The 25,121-nt window shown below is 30.5% G+C and overlaps 1 protein-coding gene across 2 annotated transcripts; it reads left to right on the forward strand.

Moving 5' to 3' along the window:
* Positions 1-1,122: 1,122 nt before the first annotated feature.
* LOC119613399 (growth factor receptor-bound protein 2) lies at positions 1,123-23,995 on the forward strand. 2 transcript variants are annotated; one of them, XM_037969440.1, is made up of 6 exons: positions 1,123-1,260; positions 5,616-5,826; positions 22,814-22,911; positions 23,019-23,138; positions 23,204-23,369; positions 23,432-23,995. In XM_037969440.1, exons 2-6 carry the CDS (start codon positions 5,749-5,751, stop codon positions 23,603-23,605), a joined length of 636 nt encoding a protein of 211 aa, XP_037825368.1. In that variant the 5' UTR covers positions 1,123-1,260; positions 5,616-5,748; the 3' UTR covers positions 23,606-23,995. The 2 variants fall into 2 exon arrangements, with proteins under 2 accessions (XP_037825368.1, XP_037825359.1); XM_037969431.1 differs by lacking the exon at positions 1,123-1,260 and having other exon boundaries at positions 5,466-5,826.
* Positions 23,996-25,121: the final 1,126 nt, after the last annotated feature.

Below are 25,121 nucleotides of genomic sequence, written 5' to 3' on the forward strand. Positions count from 1 at the left end.
TTTTCGAATTTTTCGTTTTATGAAAACTTTTCGATTTTTTGCAACTTTTCGACTTTTACTGAAAGGAATAAATAAACGAAATATAAAAATTGCGTTAGTAGAAATTTTTTTCGACTTTTATTCCATTTTTGGATTTTTTTTCTGACAAGATAGTCAGTCGATTTTACAACTTCGTTAAACAAACAAAGTCGACTTCCATTTTTGCCGACAAAAAGTCGATTGTTCGATTATTTTAAGTCTATTTATAGACATGTTAAATGAAACAATTTTAGGGATCGAAAGAAGTCGAAAATAGTCAAAAAGTCGAAAAAAATCGAAAAGTCGATAAAAGTCGATAAAGTCGGAAAAGTCGAAAAGTCGACTATTTATAAAATACTAAAAGTCAAAAAAAATGATAAAAGTTCATAGACAATAGTCGAATTATCGGCTTTTTTGGAACAAAATATTCGACTTTGACTTTTCAACTTATTTAAACAAAAAGTCGATTGCTCGATTATTTTAATTCATATGTCTATTTATAGAACCCTAGAAACAATATAGCCATTTTTATCCAAAACAACAATGTGGCAACACCATATTATGACACTTTATAATTTTCTTAACACCCTGTTTGCTGTTTCATTATAAAGACAATGATGTCAACTTTCTCTTGTTCAAACCCACCAGAAAATAGTTAATTTTTAAAAATATTCTTTTTTCTAAAATTTTAGTAATAAAGTAATTAAATATGAAGAAAACTTAAAATTTTAAAACTAAAATTTTAACTTTTTCTAAAATTTTACCAATAAATTGTTAAATATAACGAAAAATATAAATATAATGAATAAAAACAAAAACTTGTTTACAATTGCATTGCGAAGTAAGAGGTTTTTTGGCTATTTTTTAATTAAGAAGTTGTTATTGTTGTTGTATTTTATTGAAAAACTTATTTTTAATTTAAAAAAAAGTATAATTATTACAAAAATGACAAATATACCAAAACAAATATTCCATTGATTTCAAGCAAACAAACAAAAAAATCGCTACAATTTCCCATTAACAGCAAAAACACCTTTTCCACCGCTAATGTAGCAACAAAATCGCTGTAAGCATCTCATATGCGGCTCATTTAACAACACTGTATCAGGTTCAGTTGACTAGTTTAGTAGTTACGTGTTTTTTTATAGGGAGAATAAAAGTTGAGTTAAATTTTTTTGTTTAATAATTGCAAAAGCAGAAACAAAGGTTTATTTTAATTGATAAAAGTGTAAAGAAAATAAAGTAATTATCAATAATTTGCTATAAAAAGTGTTTAAAATGTGTGAAATCAAGCAAAAAATGCAAATCAAATTTGTTGAATTCATATGAAAAAAATGAAAAGTGAAATTTTTAGCTGCCGCACCAAAAAATGAAAAAGAAAGAAGAAAAAAACATTCTAGAGATTTTTTTAATGTTATAAAATTGGCATCCTAAAAATGCCGATTAAAATAATACATAGTGTTTTCTTTTTGTGGTTATTTTTAAAGAAAATATTTAGCGGTTTATGAGAAGTTAATTAAATAATTGATAATTTTTTAAAAAATTCTGAATTTGTAGAATTTTTTTTTTGGTTTATTTTCGGTGTTTCTTCTTTTTTAGTTTACATACAGTTCGTTGCACCTTTTTTTCTCGTTTATTTCTTGCTTTCGTTCTACTCTTCTTCGTCTCTTAATGTTCTTGTTGTTGTTAGTCTGCAATTTTCTTGTTGTTGGTGTTGTTGCTGCTGGTATTTGTTGCAATCAGACTAGGCAGGCCCTTTAGCAACAAGAGGGAATTGAAAAAACAAAAGCAAAATAGTAAATAATAAAAGAACAAAAAAAAAGACGAAAAGTGAAAAAAACTAAAGTGAGCAAGTTGCACCCAGCAACGTCAAAAAATTTTTCCTTGTGTCTGTCATCTATACAATTTAGAAAAAATCTAAAAAAAATTGAAACGAGTTTTCCAGTTCCTCAAATTATTTTTTTTTCCACTTCATCATCGTCGTCATTATTAACAACAACATCTTGAGCCAGCCTGCAACACCATCAGCCATTTACAACCACCACCAATAGTGTAATGTTTGTCAGTCAATTTAGTTTTTAGTGTAATTTCAATAAATCTCAATTGATTCGATTTTGTTTCCATATGAAGTAATAAAGTGTGTGATTTCTTTTCTACTCATTCAAAATGATTTCCTATACTTAAGTGCATTTACTTTTTTCTTTTTATTTATTGTTGATTTTCCACCACCAAACTCCGCCACCACAAATCACATTGACACCGCCTTTTCTTTGACATACACACAGACATTTCGTTTTTTTTTTTCACCAAAAAACAAACACTAGGAAAAAAGAAAATAAAATTAATTTTGATTGTTTTCAATTTAAGATTTAGCAAAATTTCTCAGGCTTTTTATTACAGAAATTTTCACACATAATAGTTAAAAATAAATGAAAAATTTCCCTATAAAATGTTAAATTTCCTCCAAAAATTCATAAAGTAAAGAAGAATTCATTTAATTCTTTATATTCAAGTGAAAAAACTTCATTATCTGCCTGTAAATGTCATTATCATGCTTCTTATCATAATCAAACTCATCATCATCTGTTTCTTCTTCAAAGCAGAGCAGAAAACAAAGTGAAGTATGTAAAAAACAACAAACAAAAGAAGAAGAAGCAGCTTAAATCACAGGGCTGGTATTGGCAAATCTCTAAACAAGTATAAACAAAAGTTATTTTTTTTATGTTAAACAAATAAAATTAAAATTTTTCAATAACCCACAACATTTGCAAAATAAATTTCTGTTTTAATTAATCTAACAAAATTTTTAATTTCATTAACCAATTCTTATCAAAAACTAATTTTAAAAACCAACTTACCCATCTCTGTTTAAAGAATAAACATTGAACACAAAATACAATATAAACAGCCGAAGCAACAACAACAGAAAATTGTTCGAGAACAAAAAACTTTAGTTTTCTTGTTTTTGTTTTAATCTACACAAAGCGGCAACAGCAACAACAACATGCACATCAATTTCGGCGAATTATGCCGACAACAAGAACAACAACAGCAACAACAATCCACATTATAGCACGAATGTCGTGTGGGGGGAGAAAATACTATAAGAAATACAACAACAAACAAACGCAAATACAAAAATGTGAAAAAACAACAAAAGCAAACAAAACAACGACGTCATCGCAGTATTGCCAACATGAATAGATTTTGTTTATGAAAACTGTTCGCTAATAAATGGGTGTTTATGGGTTGGATTAATGTTTATTACTTAATTTCTAGGTACATTTTATGAATCATAAAATACATTTTAGAGATAACTGTTTAACATTTTTAAGATAAGAGCGTAGATAGATACTTTTGATATTATAGTTAAATTGAATTGTTAGTTTTTAAAATTTTAAAATGAATTTTTAGGAAAAAATAGCAAAAATATAATTTAATAACATTTAGTAATTAATGAAACGTGTTATGTATTTTTCTAAGAAAACATTTATAGTCTGTTTTATAGTCTAGACTAGAGTCTGTTTTATAGTCTAGACAAATATCTAATTTATTTTGTAGTGTAGAGCATAACGTTTAGACTTGAATCTGGTCCAGACTAGAGTATGTACTACAGTTTAAACTAGACTGTGGACTAAAGTATAGACTAGGTTAAGGACTACAGTTTAAACTAGACTCTGTACTATAGTCTAGACTACTCTGTACTATATTCTATATTTTAAAATATAGTCTAAAATAGAGTATATAGACTATGTCTGTTCCATAGTCTAGATTAGAGTCCAATCTATAGTCTAGAATTGGATCTAGTTTAAAGTTTAAAAAACAGATTCTGGTCTATAGTCTAGACTTGATTCTGGTCTGTAGTCTAAAATACAGTATCTTCTATAGACTAATCCAGAGTCTATAGTTTAGAATGGTGTGTGGTTTGTAGTCTATACGAAAAACTTTTCTGTATTGTCTGTACTAGAGTCTTTTCTATAAACTACACTAGAGTCTAAAGATTAAAAACTGGTGTCTGGTTTGTAGTCTAGACTTGAGCCTTTTCTGTAGTATAGACAAGAGTCTGACATCTAGGTTAAACTAGAGTCTGGTCTATTGTTTAGACTAGAGTAGTCATATAGTCTGGTCTATAATCCCGACTAGAATCTGTTCTAAAGTTTAGACTAGAGTCGGGAATATTGTTTATACTAGAGTCTCGTATATTGTTTATACTAGAGTCTATTCTATATCGAAGTCTGGTCTATAGTTTAGAATACTAAAGTATTTGAACTATATTTAGTACTAATGCCTGGACTACAGTTTAGACTAGAGTCTGCTCTATGGTTAAGGCAAGAATATGGTTCATAGTCTAGACTAAAGTCTGTTCTTGACTATGATTTCGTATATAGTTTAGAGAGAGACTAAAGTCTAAGTTTTAATAAAAAGAAGTAAATTATAAGTTACCGTTAGAACCGTAAACTATCTTAGAAGGGTTTAGTTCTCTAAATTTTGTAAAATTTTGGATAATCATTACAGGAATTTTAAGGAGATAAGTATATTCAGTAACTAATAGACATACGTTTCATTTTAACTAAAACTATGAAAACTACAAAATTTCCAAACCAAAAATTCCAATTGAGGTAGGTACTGGGTTTTAAGCACATAGTTAATAGGTAGACCTTTGAAAACATTTAAATATTCATTCTGGCAATACTTACCTACAGGTACACACACACAGATACCATAAATCTCATGTCACATGCTTGCTCTCTACTCTGAAATTTGTATGAACCACAACAGTCAGCCAACAGCCAGACTCACTCACTCTGTTCGCATATATTCAGACATCAGCAGTAGCAGCTAACAAGCAAGATGCCGATTATTTCATACTCATACACAACTAGTAGTAGTAGTAGTACATACAACACGTAACTTAGCTGGTGGTAGTCGTGTCCGTCAGTCAGTCATACGATTAATTCAAAACGGTGGATTCTCCTCGCTATTTTTATATTTATTTCATTCTTCATCATTTAATAAAATTTCGTACATATAGTAAAAATTTAATAAGAAAAAAATAAAAATTTTATTTTTGTGTATTTTTGTCGTTCCCTTGTCATACTTTTAGTGCGTTATTTGTTGGTGGTGGTTTGCAATAAATATCTTTGAAATACTTTTCTGTATTTTCAAGATAAATATAACTTCATTATTATAAACATTTTGGAATTTAACAGGCCTAAAATGTCTGAAAAAAGAAATCCTTAAATAGCAACAAATATTATAAATAAAAATAAACCACAAAAAGAAAAGAAAAAAGTGTTTTTGAAAGTGTAAAATGTAATATTAGTAAAATAATTATTATAAACTTTCGTTTTTTATTAATTTATTTTTAAAAAATTCTCTTTTATAGATAAGAAAAAGTAATAAATAATAAAAAGTGTAATAATTTATGATTGTGTTGAAAAAAAAAAAGAAATATAAATAATATTTTTAAATCGAATATAAAAAAAGAAAGAAAACACAACGAAACATCTTTATATTAAAAAAAAGAATTAAAAAATATTTATAATAAATATTTAAATATAAAAGATTTTAACAAAAAAAGGTTCTATTTTACTCAGTTTTATAAACTATAAGGATTAAAAAGCACAACAACAACAACTGCAACAAATTTTTTTCTAGAACACAAATAAATAATTATTTTTTACAACAATTATTTAAAATAAAAAACAAACAAAATCATAAAACACAACAATGGAAGCAATTGCCAAACATGATTTCTCAGCAACAGCTGATGATGAGCTTAGTTTTCGTAAAAATCAAATTTTAAAGGTAAATATTTTAATTTCATTAAAATTTTATAAGTAGTAATTAGTAAAACTATTTAATTTTAATTAATATTATATTAATACACTTAGAAAAATTCAAAAAATCTATAGTCTAGAATACAATCTATGCTATAATTTAAAACAGATTCTGGTGGACAGACTTCAGTAGAGTGTAGTCTTTAGTCTAGACTTGAATCTGGTCTACAGTCTAGATCAGAGTCTGGTCTATGGTCTTGGCTAGAATCTGGACTAAAGTCTAAATTAGATTCTAGTCTATAGTCTAGACTAGGGTCTGGTATATAGTCTAGACTAGATTCTGGTCTATAGTCTAGACTAGAGTCTGGTCTACAGTACAGACTGGAGTCTAGTCAGTAGTCTAGACTAGAGTCTAGTCAGTAGTCTATACTAGAGTCTAGTCAGTAGTCTAGACTAGAGTCTAGTCAGTAGTCTAGACTAGAGTCTAGTCAGTAGTCTAGACTAGAGTCTAGTCAGTAGTCTAGACTAAAATCTGGTCAATAGTGTAGACTAGAGTCTGGTCTATAATCTAGGCAAGAGTCTACTCTATAATCTAGACTAGAGTGTGGTCTATAGTCTAGACTAGAGTCTGGTCTATAGTCTGGACTAGAGTCTGGTCTATAGTCCATACTAGAGTCTGGTTTATAGTCCATACTAGAGTCTGGTCTATAGTCTAGACTAGAGTCTGGTCTATAGTCTAGACTAAAGTCTGGTCTATAGTCTAGACTAGAGTCTGGTCTTAATAGTCTGAACTTTAGAGTATGGACTTTAGTCTAGACTATTGTCTGGTCTATAGTAATACACTGAGAAAAATTCATAAATTCATAGTCTTTTTCCCCAAAATTTCTTTCAGTGTATTAATTCATAATTGCTGTATCTTTAACAGTCTTAATTGAACTTTTTATTTATTTCTCTTCAATTGAAATATTTAACAGAAAAATGTTTCTTAAAAACCAGTTAACCAGCAACGAAAGCGAAAATGTAATCGTATCGAAAAAAAAAAAAATCCAAAAAATATATAACATGTTTAAATCAATTACGTAGATATGTAGTTGTTTGTTGAAATATGTTAAAAGCACAGTAAATTTTTTGGGTGTCAAGTATTATGCAAAATACAACTAAAAAATTCATATTCTGAACACGTTTTTCTAGACAAAATTAAAAAATAAAAATATAAAAACACAAAATACTTAAAAACCTCAAAACGTGTATGGGTCATGCAATTGTTTGCATATTTTGTTATTTTTTTATTTTATTATTTTTCTTCTGGCCATTTTAATTTTTCATGTCAACAAGTATTGTAGTTGAGAGTAACCTTCCTCAAGTTAAAATAAACTGAACAGACGTATAAATGAAGACATTGTTTTTGCTTTTTTTTATGGCTTTAAGTAAATATAAATTATTTTTAGTAATTCGAAATATTAACACTGTTTTTTACAAAGTTAGCAAAAAACATAACTTGTATTTACTAGCCCAAAAAATAGGTCATTTCGATACAATTACACGTGTCTTATCAATCCATCCAAACACTTTGTTTATTGTTACTTTAAGACTTTCAATCATAAATTTTTTTTGCAATGTTTTTATGTTAGTGGAAGTTATAGAAAGGGAAGGCTGTCTTAGTTTTGACATACATTTGGTAGACTTGACTATAGACTAGACTGCAGACTAGACTATAGACTAGACTATACACTTGACTATAAAACAGGCTAAAGACTAGACTATAAACTTGACTATAGTCTTGACTTTGGACTAGACTAAAGACTAGTCTATGGAGTAGACAATATATTAGACTATAGACTAGACTATAGATTAGATTATAGACTAGACTAGACTATAGACTAGACTATAGGCTAGACTATAGACTAGACTATAGACTAGACTATAGACTAGACTATAGACTAGACTATAGACTAGACTATAGACTAGACTATAGACTAGACTATAGACTAGACTATAGACTAGACTATAGACTAGACTATAGACTAGACAATAGACTAGACTATAGACTAGACTATAGACTAGACTATATACTAGACTATAGACTAGACTATAGACTAGACTATAGACTAGACTATAGACTAGACTATAGACTAGACTATAGACTAGACTATAGACTAGACTCTAGACTTGAATAAGAATAGACTAAAGACTAGCCTATAGACTAGACTATATATTTGACTATAAACTAGACTAAAGAAAAGACTATATATTTGACTATAGACTACACTATAGCTTAGACTATAGATTAGACCATAGATTAGGCTATGGACTAGACTAGACTAGACTAGACTAGACTATAGACTAGACTATAGACTAGACTATAGACTAGACTATAGACTAGACTATAGACTAGACTATAGACTAGACTATAGACTAGACTATAGACTAGACTATAGACTAGGCTATAGACTAGACTATAGACTAGGCTATAGACTAGACTAGAGACTAGAATATAGACAAGACTATGGACTAGACTATAGACTTAACTATAGACTAGACTATCGACTAGACTATAGACTAGACTATAGACTAGACTATAGACTGGACTATAGACTAGACTATAGACAGGACTATAGACTAGACTAGACTAGACTATAGACTAGACTATAGACTACACCAGACTAGCTTAGTTTAGCATAATCCATAGTTAAGTTCATGGACTTGTCTTTTTATATTATTGTAGCTCAAAACAAATTCGTTTACACCCTATGAACATCTCTACACTAGACTAGACTATACAATATACTAGACTACACTACAGACTTGGCTATAGACTAGACTGTAGACTTGACTATAGACTAGGCTATAGACTAGACTCTAGACTTGAATAAGAATAGACTAAAGACTAGCCTATAGACTAGACTATATATTTGACTATAAATTAGACTAAAGAATAGACTATATATTTGACTATAGACTACACTATAGCTTAGACTATAGATTAGACCATAGATTAGACTATGGACTAGACTATAGACTAGACTATAGACTAGACTATAGACTAGACTATAGACTAGACTATAGACTAGACTATAGACTAGACTATAGACTAGACTATAGACTAGACTATAGACTAGACTATAGACTAGACTATAGACTAGCTATAGACTAGACTAGACTATAGACTAGACTATAGACTAGACTATAGACAAGACTATGGACTAGACTATAGACTTAACTATAGACTAGACTATCGACTAGACTATAGACTAGACTATAGACTAGACTATAGACTGGACTATAGACTAGACTATAGACAGGACTATAGACTAGACTATACTAGACTAGACTAGACTAGACTAGACTAGACTAGACTATAGACTAGACTATAGACTGGACTATAGACTAGACTATAGACAGGACTATAGACTAGACTAGACTAGACTATAGACTAGACTATAGACTACACCAGACTAGCTTAGTTTAGCATAATCCATAGTTAAGTTCATGGACTTGTCTTTTTATATTATTGTAGCTCAAAACAAATTCGTTTACACCCTATGAACATCTCTACATAATTAAAGACAAATTTTATGGTTGCGGTTTTTATATTTATTTATATCTCCAACGAAAATATCTAAACATGCAAATCTATATAATATTTGTATGTTTGTTTTTAAGATAAACATTTTAATTTTATTAATTTTTTTTTGCAAATTTTCTATATGTTTCTATGTATGTCATTTAGCAAAGTTAATTATTTATGACTTAATATTTTTGTGGATTAAATATTAAATATAAAAAAACAGCAGCAATTATATAATCATTATTTAATATCTATTACAAATATTTTAGCAATACGACATTAAATTGTAATAAAAAGCTAAAAAAAAAAAACTTTTAAAAACGAGAGGTTTTTAATTACAAACACAATTTCAATATTTAAAACCCAGCCTTGTAGTGTTTAATTTACCTCTACTTAATAAATATATTTATTTTTATCTCAATATTTATTTTTGTTTTTAAATAAATTTTAAAATAATAAAAGGAATTGTTTAAAATACATAAATTTGTTTGTTTTGAAAAGAGGTCACATTTTAACATTCTTTTTGGGTGTTTGTAGAGGGTTTGTGTTTTTATTTATTTTATTTTTTTTTTCGTATTTTTTTCTATATGTCTTGCGATATTTCCTGCTATGAAATAATTGTTGGAAATGAACGTGAGTCACTTTTCTTTTTTGCTTTGTATATTTTAGATACAAATATTTTTTTATGCATATAAATATGCGAATGGCTTTTTATTTGTGTGTGTTTTGTTGGAGCGAAAAACATTTAATAAGAAATAGATTTTGAGAATTATTAATGTTGATAGATATTTAAAAAAAATTAATTGAGAAATTTGATATATTTATTTGAATATATAATAAAGGAACCTTGAGGGGAAAACGTTATTTTTTAATATCGGATCCTAAGTTTTATACTTCGATACGCCTAGTCCTTATTTTAGTCAATAGACCAGGCTATATTCTAGTCAATAATCTAGTCTACTATTCTTTTCTTCAAGTCTATAGTTTAGTCTAAAGTCAAGTTTATATTCTAGTCTATAGTCTAGTCCATAGTCTAGTCTATAGCCTAGTCTATAGTCTAGTCTATAGTCTAGTCAATAGTCCAGTCTATAGTCCAGTCTATAGTCCAGTGTATTGTCTAGCCTATAGTCTAGTCTATAGTCTAGTCTATAGTCTAGTCTATAGTCTAGTCTATAGTCTAGTCTATAGTCTAGTCTATAGTCTAGTCTATAGTCTAGTCTATAGTCTAGTCTATAGTCTAGTCTATAGTCTAGTCTATAGTCTAGTCTATAGTCTAGTCTATAGTCTAGTCTATAGTCTAGTCTAGTCTATAGTCTAGTCTATAGTCTAGTCTATAGTCTAGTCTATAGTCTAGTCTATAGTCTAGTCTATAGTCTAGTCTATAGTCTAGTCTATAGTCTAGTCTATAGTCTAGTCTATAGTCTAGTCTATAGTCTAGTCTATAGTCTAGTCTATAGTCTAGTCTATAGTCTAGTCTATAGTCTAGTCTATAGTCTAGTCTATAGTCTAGTCTATAGTCTAGTCTATAGTCTAGTCTATAGTCTAGTCTATAGTCTAGTCTATAGTCTAGTCTATAGTCTAGTCTATAGTCTAGTCTATAGTCTAGTCTATAGTCTAGTCTATAGTCTAGTCTATAGTCTAGTCTATAGTCTAGTCTATAGTCTAGTCTATAGTCTAGTCTATAGTCTAGTCTATAGTCTAGTCTATAGTCTAGTCTATAGTCTAGTCTATAGTCTAGTCTATAGTCTAGTCTATAGTCTAGTCTATAGTCTAGTCTAGTCTATAGTCTAGTCTATAGTCTAGTCTATAGTCTAGTCTATAGTCTAGTCTATAGTCTAGTCTATAGTCTAGTCTATAGTCTAGTCTATAGTCTAGTCTATAGTCTAGTCTATAGTCTAGTCTATAGTCTAGTCTATAGTCTAGTCTATAGTCTAGTCTATAGTCTAGTCTATAGTCTAGTCTATAGTCTAGTCTATAGTCTAGTCTATAGTCTAGTCTATAGTCTAGTCTATAGTCTAGTCTATAGTCTAGTCTATAGTCTAGTCTATAGTCTAGTCTATAGTCTAGTCTATAGTCTAGTCTATAGTCTAGTCTATAGTCTAGTCTATAGTCTAGTCTATAGTCTAGTCTATAGTCTAGTCTATAGTCTAGTCTATAGTCTAGTCTATAGTCTAGTCTATAGTCTAGTCTATAGTCTAGTCTATAGTCTAGTCTATAGTCTAGTCTATAGTCTAGTCTATAGTCTAGTCTATAGTCTAGTCTATAGTCTAGTCTATAGTCTAGTCTATAGTCTAGTCTATAGTCTAGTCTATAGTCTAGTCTATAGTCTAGTCTAAAGTCTAGTCTATAGTCTAATCTACAGTCTAGTATATAGTATATTCTATAGTCTATAATCTAGTCTATAGTCTAGTCTATAGTCAAGTCTACAGTCTAGTCTATAGCCTGGTCTATAGTCTAGTCGGAAGTCTAGTCTGTAGTCTAGTCTATAGCCTAGTCTATAGTCTGGTCTATAGTCTAGTCGGAAGTCTAGTCTATAGTCTGGTCTATAGTCTAGTCTGAAGTTTAGTCTGAAGTCTAGTCTTTAGTCTGGTCTATAGTCTAGTCTGAAGTCTAGTCTATAGTCTGGTCTATAGTCTAGTCTATAGTCTAGTCTAATCTATAGTCTAATCTACAGTCTAGTATATAGTATATTCCATAGTATATCCTACAGTATAGTCTATTGTCTAGGCTATAGTCTGGTCAAGAGTCTAGTCTATAGTCTACTTTATAGTCTAATCTATAGTCTAGTTTATAGTCTAGTCTATAGCGTAGTCTATAGTTCATAGTCCTCTCTATAGTCTAGTTTACTCTATTGTCTTGGAGACTTCGCAAAGGGCTGATGCTAAATCGTAAAAAACAATCGAATTATCTCCTAAGTTACTAATTTCAGAAACCTAATTATTTCTTCCTCATGAAAAATTACAAAGTTTTTTAACAATCCAGAAATGATTAATGATACCACAATATAATAAACATTAAATTAATTTTTAAAGAAAAAAATATTTTTTTTTTGTCTCGTCTAAATGTCTAAATTAAATTATTAACTAATTTTGCTAACTGTTGAGTAATGTATAACAATTATTTATGTGAACTGAAATTAACTATTGTTACGAGATAAAAAGAGTAACAAGTTTATTATAGACGAAGAAAAAAAAAAGAATACAATTCCGAATTCTATTTATACGAGTCAATGCAAAAGTTAATTGTTGTATTTTGAGTAAAAAATGTAATAAAAAATACAAAGTTGAATAATTCATTATTTTTTCCATGAGTCATAGGTAATAGAGCGAGAGAACGATATACAAATATTATCTGTAAAAACAGTAGTTATTAAAAATAAGGTTCAGTAAACCTATAAATAATAAACAAGAAAAAAGTGTTTAGAATTGTATCGAACTGTGAATAGCCTAAAGTTAAAACTAAAAATTTCAAAGCTTAAGTTAAAATTAGAAAAAGATTTGGTCCATAAACACCTTTTGAAGAGGTGTTTTCAACCGATATTGGTTTAGAGAACAGCTTCTAATTGATTTAATGAAGTTGTAAGGTGTATTTGCAATAATTTATTCTCAAATACATTAGGCATTTTGTTTTTATGTAAATGTCAAGCTTTTCACTCATTAAATTTATGTATATAACCAAAATTCTCTGCAGTAGGGTATTGACCATAAATAGTGATTTGAAAGAAATTAACTACTAGAATTCTGGTAATAAAATAAGCTTATTGCCGCATATGGTTTTCTTAACAGAAAAATAATAGAAATCCAATGTATAAATATGGCATTTAGAATATTTTCAACAACATTTGTCAAATCGCCGCTCTTTATAGAAAGCAAAAAAAAAAACAAAAAACATGTATATAATTACAAAATAGTTTTAAACAAAGTTCATCACTCATAAATATACATTTCGGTTTTCGTACATTTATAGAAATAAAAATTTTAGCAAAATATTTTTGTTATATATTTGAATTTTTCATACATAACATATGCACACTTGTTTATATTTTTCTGTTAAATATTTATGTATATTTTCTGTATAGATTTTATATTAAATAAGAAAAAAAAACTTATATTTTAACGCCAACACGCACAAAAACATTTTTCATGTTTTTGGTTTCTGGTACATTTTTTCGATTTTTTTTTTGGTATTTATCGTTAAATTTTTGTGTGTTTATAAAATAGACAAATTTTTATTTTTTGCCGTCATAGTTTATTTATTTTTGTACTTTTTTTCAAATGATGGCTGCTGGCTGACTCTACAGAGACTAGATTATTTTTAATGATGTAATAATACTATTTAAAAAAAATCTGTACCACCTAGTGTGCTAGAGCTGTGTAGATGGTGACCAATTTCTATGTCCTCAATATTTGTAATCTATGGTGCGTAAACAAACAAAAAACTAAAATCATTTACTAGTAGTGCAAAAAAAATCTCTATTATTTATTTGATTAATGTAAATTGTAGGTGTTTCATTTCTGGGTTAAGCTAAAATTTAGGTAATGGGTTCAGTAGCAGTTTTACCTTAAGCAAACTCTACAAAAACTCAATGAAATATAATATAGAATTGTCTATAAACTAGACTATAGACTATACTACAGACTAGACTATGGACCAGACCATAGCTTAGGCTATACGTTACGACTAGAAGTTAAACATAGGTCATATTAAAGGCTACACTGTAGACTAAACTATAGAGTAGACTATAGAGTAGACTATAGACTGGACTATAAAGTAGACTATATACTAGACTATAGAGTAGACTATAGACTAAACTATTTACTAAACTATAGACTAGACTATAGACTAGACAGTAGACTAGACTATAGACTAGACAGTAGACTAGACTATAGACTAGACTATAGACTAGACTATAGACTAGACTATAGACTAGACTATAGACTAGACTATAGACTAGACTATAGACTAGACTATAGACTAGACTATAGACTAGACTATAGACTAGACTATAGACTAGACTATAGACTAGACTATAGACTAGACTATAAACTAGACTATAGACTGGACTATAGACTAGACTATACACTATAGACTAGACTATAGACTGGACTATAGACTAGACTATACACTATAGACTAGACTATAGACTAGACTATAGACTAGACTATAGACTAGACTATAGACTAGACTATAGACTAGACTATAGACTAGACTATAGACTAGACTATAGACTAGACTATAGACTAGACTATAGACTAGACTGTAGACTAGACTATAGACTAGACTATAGACTAGACTATAGACTAGACTATAGACTAGACTATAGACTAGACTATAGACTAGACTATAGTCTAGACTATAGACTAGACTATAGACTAGACTATAGACTAGACTATAGACTAGACTATAGACTAGACTATAGACTAGACTATAGACTAGACTATAGACTAGACTATAGACTAGACTATAGACTAGACTATAGACTAGACTATAGACTAGACTATAGACTAGACTATAGACTAGACTATAGACTAGACTATAGAGTAGACTATAGACTAGACTATAGAGTAGACTATAGACTAGACTATAGAGTAGACTATAGACTAGACTATAGAGTAGACTATAGACTAGACTATAGACTAGACTATAGACTAGACTATAGACTAGACTATAGACTAGACTATAGACTAGACTATAGACTAGACTATAGACTAGACTATAGACTAGACTATAGACTAGACTATAGACTAGACTATAGACTAGACTAGACTAGACTAGACTAGACTATAGAATAGACTAGACTATAGACTAGACTATAGACTAGACTATAGACTAGACTAGACTAGACTAGACTAGACTAGACTAGACTAGACTAGACTAGACTATAGACTAGACTGTTGACTAGACTTGACTATAGACTATTGACTAGACTTGACTATAGACTAGACTATAGACTAGACTATAGAGTAGACTATGGACTAGACTATAGATTAGACTATAGGTTATACTATAGAGTAGTTTATTTACTGGAATATAGACCAAATTTTAGAGAAAACTATAGACTAGACTATAAAGGTAATACCATTTTTTTAATAATTTTATTTTGCAAAACTTTTTTCATATTTAATTTTTCCATTAAGAATTTTTTTCCGGATAAAAATTCCATAGAAATATATTAAAAATCATCATGTTACGTGTTAATTTGTTGTTATTGTATATTTTTATATATTTTTTAAACAAATTACTAAAAATAAGCCAAACGTCATTATAATTATTTGTTACTTAATGCACATGTTGAAATTAACTAAAAATACAAATTTTGTCACGATTCAGAATTTTTGATTTCGAAATTTTCTTAATAAAAAGAAAACGATAAGAATTTTAGAGGAAATAAAGTAAAGAATTAGGCAATTTAATAACTGAGATAAAATTTTAAAGGGATTTTAAAGCAAAATTGTAAAATAAATTTGTAAATTAAACAATATTTAGCAAAATGTATTTGTTTTAAATACCAGGTGCTAATGTGGGCTGTGACATACTAATGTTTAAATAAAATTTAAATAAATTTATTTGTATTATTTGGTATTTGTATATAAAGAAAAATATTTCAAATCAACTAACGTTTTGTTTTTCATACATTTTGGAATAATTAAAAATAAACATCACATGTGTTGTGTGTATAAATATTTAATAGTTTTTTGCATTATTTTACGAGATAATTTATTTATGCAAAAACAAATTTATTTGCCTGATCTCTCTATTCTTCTTAAAATGACAAGAGAGTAGAAAATGGTGAAAAAATATGTATAATGACGTTTTGTTTTGCATAAATTTGAATTTTAATTTTCAGTCAAAACAAAACTTATCAATGAATACAAAAAAATAACAGAACAAGTTTCTAGTTTTTGCAAAAAAAATTAATAATAAAAGGGTTTTTGTTTTATTTATTGTTAAAACAAGAAAATTCTTTTGTTTTAGTTTTTTTTTTCACAAATTTGTTTCTACATGTTTTTTTTTTCTATTTGTAGTTTTTTTTTATAATTTTGTCTGTCTATTTGAACAAAAAGAAAAATAACGCTTGCTTTTGATGCCTTCAATTTATGTTTATATTTATTGTTATAAAAACGACCCAGTTTTTTATAGTTTTTATTGTTTATAACACACAGACAGACACATATGGCACAATATATTTTTTTATAAATATTTTTTTTAGTAATTTATAAATTTTTTTTATTTATTCTCTTCAATTTTTATTACTACAACGATGAAAGTAGTGAAAGGCAAAAGAATATAAATAGAAAAATATTAGAATAATGAAAATAATTTTTGCGTTATAAAGATCTTTGTAGGAGAGTTGCTAGGCACCCTATAATGTTTAAACTGATAACTGCAAATTTAATTAGATATGTTTTAAAGAATTTTCTAAAATTGTCTATAATTTAAAAAGTTATCATTTGGTGACATTTTTCCAAACATGAGATAGCAAATAATAATGTCTTAAACACTTTCTCCTTCAAATTTATTATGTTATTTTTATCATTATTTCATGTTAATTTTTCAATTACTGGGTGTCAACATGCGATCTCTGATTTTGTCATTATCTTTATTAAGACGCACGCGATAATAACATAATGAAGGTGGTTTCTCGAAATTTGACTTTTGGAATGTAGAACAACGATTTACTGAATATTAATAAAAATACTTTAAAAAAAAAATCTACTAACGTGATTTTGAGGTGAAATTCTTTATTTGAAGATAAAATAAGATTTATTAGTGAAGAACTTTTTTTTGTAAAGAAAATCAGTTTTTGTGGTGAAAACTTGTTTTTAAAAAACGTTTTTGGGTGATAAACTGATTAAATGGTGAATTTTCGCTTTTGTAGTGGTGAAAAACTTTTTTAGAGGTAAAAATTGATTTCATGGTAAAAATATATTTTTTTTTATAAAAAATAGTTTTGTGATGAAAAATCAGGTTTTGAGGTGAAAATTTGTTTATGAGATCAAAATCCGATTTTGAGGTGAAAATTGTTTTTGTGGCGAAAATCAGTTTTTGAGATGAAAAACATATTTTGTGGTGAAAATTATTTTTTGAGTAAATGTAAATCGGTTTTAGAGGTGAAAATGTGGGGAAAATCAATTTTTGTGGTGAAAATTATATTCTGACGTGAAAAATTGTTTTTCTGGTGAAGCGAAAACCAGTTTTTAAGGTATAGACCACTATTTTAGGTTAAAATCGTTTCTCCTATCTATCTATCTATCTATCTATCTATCTATCTATCTATCTATCTAGTTAGTTAGTTTGAAAGGAGGATGTATATACATCAAATCCGAAGAAATACACCTAGGCCTCTATCGGGCCTGTTGTGCGCTCCTTAACCAGTGCCTCAGGTGGGAATCGAACCCACCACCTCCGGTCTACCAGACTAGAACACTAACCACTAACCTACCGGAGGCCACATCTATCTATCTATCTATCGAATCAATACCACCATCCGAGCTTCAGCAGCGCAGCGAACGAAGCAGCGAAGACAGCAGCGAGCGAGCGAGAGCAAGGAGCGAGCGAGCGAGCGAGCGAGCGAGCGAGCGAGCGAGCGAGCGAGAGCGAGCGAGCGAGCGAGCGAGCGAGCGAGGAGCGAGCGAGCGAGCGAGCGAGCGAGCGAGCGAGCGAGCGAGCGAGCGAGCGAGCGAGCGAGCGAGCGAGCGAGCGAGCGAGCGAGCGAGCGAGCGAGCGAGAGCGAGCGAGCGAGCGAGCGAGCGAGCGAGAGCGAGCGAGCGAGCGAGCGAGCGAGAGCGAGCGAGCGAGCGAGAGAGCGAGCGAGCGAGCGAGCGAGCGCGAGAGCAGCGAGCGAGCGAGCGAGCGAGCGAGCGAGCGAGCGAGCGAGCGAGCGAGCGAGGAGCGAGCGAGCGAGCGGGCGAGGGAGCGAGCGAGAGAGCGAGCGAGCGAGCGAGCGAGGACGAGAGCGAGCGAGCGAGCGAGCGAGAGAGAGCGAGAGCGAGCGAGCGAGCGAGCGAGCGAGCGAGCGAGGAGCGAGCGAGCGAGCGAGCGAGAGCGAGCGAGCGAGCGAGCGCGAGCGAGCGAGCGAGCGAGCGAGCGAGCGAGCGAGCGAGCGAGCGAGCGAGCGAGCGAGCGAGCGAGCGAGCGAGCGAGCGAGCGAGCGAGCGAGCGAGCGAGCGAGCGAGCGAGCGAGCGAGCGAGCGAGCGAGCAGCGAGCGAGCGAGCGAGCGAAGCGAGCGAGCGAGCGAGCGAGCGAGCGAGCGAGCGAGCGAGCTAGCGAGCGAGCGAGCGAGCGAGCGAGCGAGCGAGCGAGCGAGGAGCGAGCGAGCGAGGAGCGAGGCGAGCGAGCGAGCGAGCGAGCGAGCGAGCGAGCGATCGAGAGAGCGAGCGAGCGAGCGAGCGAGGAGCGAGCGAGCGAGGAGCGAGCGAGCGAGCGAGCGAGCGAGCGAGCGAGCGAGCGAGCGAGCGAGCGAGCGAGCGAGCGAGCGAGCGAGCGAGCGAGCGAGCGAGCGAGCGAGCGAGCGAGCGAGCGAGCGAGCGAGCGAGCGAGCGAGCGAGCGAGCGAGCGAGCGAGCGAGCGAGCGAGCGAGCGAGCGAGCGAAGCGAGCGAGCGAGCGAGCGAGCGAGCGAGGAGCGAGCGAGGAGCGAGCGAGCGAGCGAGCGAGGACGAGCGAGCGAGCGAGCGAGCGAGCGAGCGAGCGAGCGAGCGAGAGCGAGCGAGCGAGCGAGCGAGCGAGCGAGGAGCGAGCGAGCGAGCGAGCGAGCGAGCGAGCGAGCGAGCGAGCGAGCGAGCGAGCGAGAGCGAGCGAGCGAGCGAGCGAGCGAGCGAGCGAGAGAGCGAGCGAGCGAGCGAGCGAGCGAGCGAGCGAGCGAGCGAGAGCGAGCAGCGAGCGAGCGAGCGAGCAGAGAGCGAGCGAGCGAGCGAGCGAGCGAGCTATCTAGCAGCGATCTATCGATCTATCTATTATCTACTATCTATCTATCTCGATCTATCTATCGATCTATCTAGCTATATATCTATCTATCGAGCGATATCTATCTATCTATCGACTATCATCTATCTATCGAGCTATCTATCTATCTATCTATCTATCTTCTATCTATCTATCTATCTATCTATCATCTATCTATCTATCTATCTTCGTACAAAAATTAGGGCTCTTTTCATTTGTGTTAATTAAAATCTGTTTATTTATTTTACATTTAGAGTAGACAGACAGACTATCAATTTATATTTTCTTTTCGACAACATCTCATAAATTGTTTATAATTTTTTTCTTATTTATTGAAAATACTTGTTTATGACTCATACAATTACTATTCACAGATTGAAAACTATTAAAGCCATTAAATCCAACAACAACTGTTTTTACTAAGAATCGGCTATCAAAGCAAAGGGAGAAAGAAGAATCTGTTTAAACTGTAAACAAACTATATCAACAGACATTAATCAATAAATATTACAAAAATTAAGATTATCACTTAAAGCATAAAAGACAATAAAAAGAAATGCATTTCAAAGTTTCTTAAAGAAAAAGAAAGGGAAAGTTCAAAGGTCATTTAGTAAAAGATAACCAGAACAAATAGTTTTTCTTTACAATTTATCAACTTTATTATGGAAATTTATGACTAAACTAAAAAGCAGAAACAGAATAAAACAATAAAATTATAAATGCAAGTGATATATTTTCATAATGACATACCAAGAGTTAGAGAGAGAACGAGAAAGAGAGAGCTCAATAACCAGAGGTTATAATGCAACCAAATAAAAACCATTAGCACTTGGCAACTGGTGAAATAAATGGTTTAAAGCGACAACAAAAACAACAAACATGCAACTCCACTAAAAAAGAGGGAAAATAAACAAAAATAGACCCTTTAAGAAATACAAAAAAAGAAATCCCTGAAAAAAATAACAAAACCAGTCACAATACCTAAATCCAGACAAAAATGTATTGTTAAACATAGTTCATTTTTTTGTTTTTGTTGGAGTTTTTTTTTTTATATGATTTTTTTTTTGGCCAGTCAGGTTTATTATACCTCCTCGCGAAACGAACGGCAGTCATGGTGTGAGGGACACATGCTAGTTAAACAAGATTTAAACAGAACTCCTAACTACTCTTCTCGCATATATATTTTTTGAAACTCTCTCTGGAATAGCGATTCTCCCAAAAACATTTAAATCTAGTATGTAGGATGTATGGATGGGGCTTTTTGGTCGAAATTTTTTTTGGCTTGAATGTAAGATGGGATGGATGCCTTGTGGTATGGGAAAAAGGGCTGCTGCGGCTGCTTTATGTTGTTAACATGATAATGATGCAGTTTGTTAATGATAATAATATGACCATGTCAGGCACAAGGCTAAGCTGATGGCAATGCACTTTTATTTTGTGTGCGAGTACAATGTTGTTGTTGTTGTCAGTGTTATTATTGTATGCTTGGTTGCATTGTTGTTTCTGTGTGTGTTTTTTTTTTTGCGATCTGCTAGTTTGTTTGTCTGTCTGTCTGGCCTGGTCACACGCTTATAAAGACAAACCTCTTTAGCAACAACGGCTTTTACTACTTGCTGTTGTTGCTGCTGCCTTTTGCTAAGTTATTAAGTATTAAGTAAATGATATTGCTTGATTAGGTTTTGTTGTTTTTTTTCTTGTTTTGTTTTATTTTTGCATTTAGTGTTTTATGTTTAAAATATTGTAGAAATCATATGTTAGTTTAAAATGAAAACAAACGTTTTTAAAATTTCAATATTTTTCACGATAGAGACTTTTCACCTCAAAGTTTAGTTTTTCACCTTTTAAATCGATTTCGGGTTTTATTACTATTCTGCTTTTTCACCACAAAACTAGCTCTTTGTTGACACACTTGGTTTTCCCTTAAACGCAATTTTTTTCGTAAAACTAATTTTCCACCACAAAGATAGTTTTTTGCCAATTAGTTTTTCACCACTATATAAGTTGTTCTAGTTTTTCACCTCTAAGAAAGTTTTTCACCACTAAACTAGTTTATCAACTAAAAACTAGTTTTTCACCACTAAAGAAGTATTTTACCTTAAAACTAATTTTTCACCTCAAATCTAGTTTTTCACCATAAAATAAGTTTTTCAACATTTAAACTTGTTTCTCACATAAAAACTAGTTTTTCACCACTAAAGTAGTATTTCACCTCAAAACTAATTTTTCATCTCAAATCTAGTTTTTCACTATAAAATAAGTTTTTCAACATTTAAACTTGTTTTTCACCTTAAAACTAGATTTTCACCACTAAATTTTATTTTCACCTCAAATCTTGATTTTTATCTCAAAATTAGATTTTTACCTCAAAACTAGTTTCTCAACATAAAAATTATTTTCAATTTAAAACAAGTTTTTCACCACTAAATTTTATGCACCTTAAATCTAGATTTTCATCCTAAAATGACTTTTTCACTTCCAAACAAGTTTTTCACCACTAAACTTGTTTTTCACATCAAAACAGTTTTTTACCACTTAATAACTTTTTCATCACTTCATCACTAAATATGTTTTTCCCCTTAAAACAAGTTTTTCATCACTTTTAATCACAAAACTTGATTTTCACCTCAAATCTAGATTTTCATCTCAAAATTAGTTTTTCACCTCAAAACAACTTTTTCAACATAAAAACATTATTTCAACATTTAAACTTGTTTTTCACCTCAAAGCTAGATTTTCACCACTAAATAAGTTTTTCACCACTCAAAACGTTTTTCACCACTAAATTTGGTTTTCACCTCAAATCTTGATTTTCATCTCAAAATTAGATTTTTACCCCAAAACTAGTTTCTCAACATAAAAATTATTTTTAATTTAAAACAAGTTTTTCACCACTAAATTTGTTTCACCTTAAATCTAGATTTTCATCCAAAAATGACATTTTTTTTGGTTTTTCCCCTTAAACAAGTTTTCATCACTTTTAATCACAAAACTTGATTTTCACCACTAAATTTGATTTTCACCTCAAATCTAGATTTTCATCTTAAAATGAGTTTTTCACCTCAAAACAACTTTTTCCACATAAAAACATTATTTTCAAATGAAAACTAATTTTTTCACCAAAAATAAATTTTCACCTCAAAACTAGATTTTCATCCCAAATTTAGTTTTTTCAACTCAAAACTAGTTTTTTACCATAAAATAAGTTTTTACCTCAACGCTAGATTTTCACCACTAAATAAGTTTTTCACCACTAAATACGTTTTTCACCACTAAATAAGTTTTTCACCACTAAATTTGTTTTTAATCTAATCAAATTTAGATTTTCGTCATTGTACGAGTTTTTCACCACGAAGCCAATTTTCGCCATAAAAATAAAATTTTTCAAAGTAACAAGTTTTTGAGCATAAAACTGATTTGTTTCCGTTATAAGTTTTGTCAATATTTTAAGCGAAATTTTTAAGTTTTCGAAACTAATTATATTTTTCTTCTTCTTTATTTTTTAGATTTTAAATATGGAAGATGATTCAAATTGGTATCGTGCTGAACTAGATGGTAAAGAAGGTTTAATACCCAGCAATTATATAGAAATGAAAAATCATGAGTAAGTTTTTCTTATACAATACGTCAAAATATACAAATATGTACAACAAAAATATAAATTAATTTTGTTTTTGTTTATTTGTGATAACAACAATACAATAACAACAGCTGGTATTATGGTCGCATAACTCGTGCTGATGCTGAGAAATTATTATCCAATAAACATGAAGGCGCTTTTTTAATACGTATCAGTGAATCCAGTCCGGGTGATTTTTCATTATCGGTCAAGTAAGTAAAGGGAAATGAAAAATTTTTGTTTTTTATTAATAATTTTAATGTTCTTTTCTAAACAGATGCCCCGATGGTGTTCAACATTTTAAGGTATTACGTGACGCACAAGGTAAATTTTTCCTTTGGGTGGTTAAATTTAATTCCCTCAATGAATTGGTGGAATATCATCGAACGGCTAGTGTATCAAGATCACAAGATGTTAAATTAAGAGATATGATACCTGAAGAGGTAAAATGAGATGAAAAATTTTCTAGATTTTGTATAAAGTTTTTGATTTTTCTCTATTTTAGATGCTTGTACAGGCTTTGTACGATTTTGTGCCACAGGAATCGGGTGAATTGGACTTTAGACGTGGTGATGTTATCACTGTAACAGATCGTTCTGATGAAAACTGGTGGAATGGTGAAATTGGCAATCGTAAAGGCATTTTCCCAGCTACCTATGTAACGCCATATCATTCATAATTATTGCTAAATTATATTTATAATAATAATCATAATATTAATAATAATAATAATATAAACAATTTCAACAACAACCACAACAACAACAAATATATACAAAATAAAAATCCTATTAAATTATAAAACAACAAGAAGGAAAAACCAGAAAGAAAACAAATTAACAAACATTTACACATACAGATTTAATAACAGATTTCAAACCTCACACACACATACACATTGTAAACACCGTTGTCATTTTATTTTTATTTTTTAAAAAAAGTTTAGCTTCAAACTTACAAACTTTTACACACATACCATTTTAAGTTAAAAACCATAAAACAAAACAAATCCTAAATATTTTGAAAAACAAATATTAAAGAAAAACTCCGTGAAAATGCATTTTTTTTAGAAAGAAACCAATAAAACATGAACAATTATTTTTTACTTAAAAAAAAAAACTAAAAATAATAAAAATATATAAAAACAAAAAATAAATATTTTTTTTAGTAAAAAGAAAACTTTTTTACTTTATAAATAATAATAAAAAAATTTAAAATATGATAAACATTTTTTTACATAAAAAGTTTAAAAAACAATTTGCTATTATAAAAACATGTATAAATTAAAATTTAACTTAAATATTATTATTAATTAATTAATTATTGTTTGCTTCCATTTATATAAATTTTTTTTGTTTAAAATAAAACGTTAAATTAAAAATTTCACTATGAAATGCTGTTTACAACAAGTAATAAAAAAATTTGCCATATTTATAACTAAAAATAAAGTAAAAACAAAAAAGTATTTTATTTAACGAAAAACAAAAATATATAATAATTATTGTAAAATTATGTTTATTTAAAGTAAAACTCCCTTAATTAAACAACAACAGCTTTAAATTTATTTTTCTTTTTCTCTGTTAACTTTTATGCAGCATTTCGTTTTTTTTTTTTTTATATAAAACATTTTTAATTTATAAAACTTTTGATAAACGACAAATCATAATTTGCATTATATTACATTTAGGCCATATTTTTTAGTGTATTATTTTAGTTATGCTTATTTTTTGTGTTTTTTTAATTTAATTTTGAATTAAAATAAAAATGAAATTATAAAAATTAAAACAAATTTTCAATTTTTGTATAGAATTGAAAGTTTCTAAACAAGTTTTAAAAGGGAGAGAGGAAAGTTAAAAAGTTGTAAATTTTTAAATAAAAAACAGTATTGCTTTTATACTAAGAAACATTTTATAAAGGTTTATAAACATTTAACAATGTTTCTAAACATTAAAGTAGATGACTATAGACTAGATTATAGACTCAACTATAGACTACAATATAGACTAGACTATTGACTAGACTATAGAATCAACTATAGGATAGATTATAGACTAAACACAGATTCTAATATAGACTAGACTAGTCTATAGACTCAACTATATACTAGTCTATAGACTCAACTATTGACTAGTCTATAAACTCAATTATAGACTATACTACAGAATCAACACTCAACTATAGACTAGTCTATAGAC

Source organism: Lucilia sericata, unplaced genomic scaffold, assembly GCF_015586225.1.
Source record: "Lucilia sericata isolate MDLA Ls3-8-SP2 unplaced genomic scaffold, ASM1558622v1 Contig000039F_arrow, whole genome shotgun sequence".
Lineage (NCBI taxonomy): Eukaryota > Metazoa > Arthropoda > Insecta > Diptera > Calliphoridae > Lucilia > Lucilia sericata.

What these genes read in the sequence shown, in the direction of transcription:
- LOC119613399 (XM_037969440.1), top strand. Translation starts at nt 5,749, where the DNA reads ATGGAAGCAATTGCCAAACATGATTTCTCAGCAACAGCTGATGATGAG. An exon ending in ATAGAAATGAAAAATCATGA is followed by an intron (nt 22,912 to 23,018) that starts GTAAGTTTTTCT and finishes CAATAACAACAG; the next exon opens with CTGGTATTATGGTCGCATAA. An exon ending in GATTTTTCATTATCGGTCAA is followed by an intron (nt 23,139 to 23,203) that starts GTAAGTAAAGGG and finishes TTTTCTAAACAG; the next exon opens with ATGCCCCGATGGTGTTCAAC.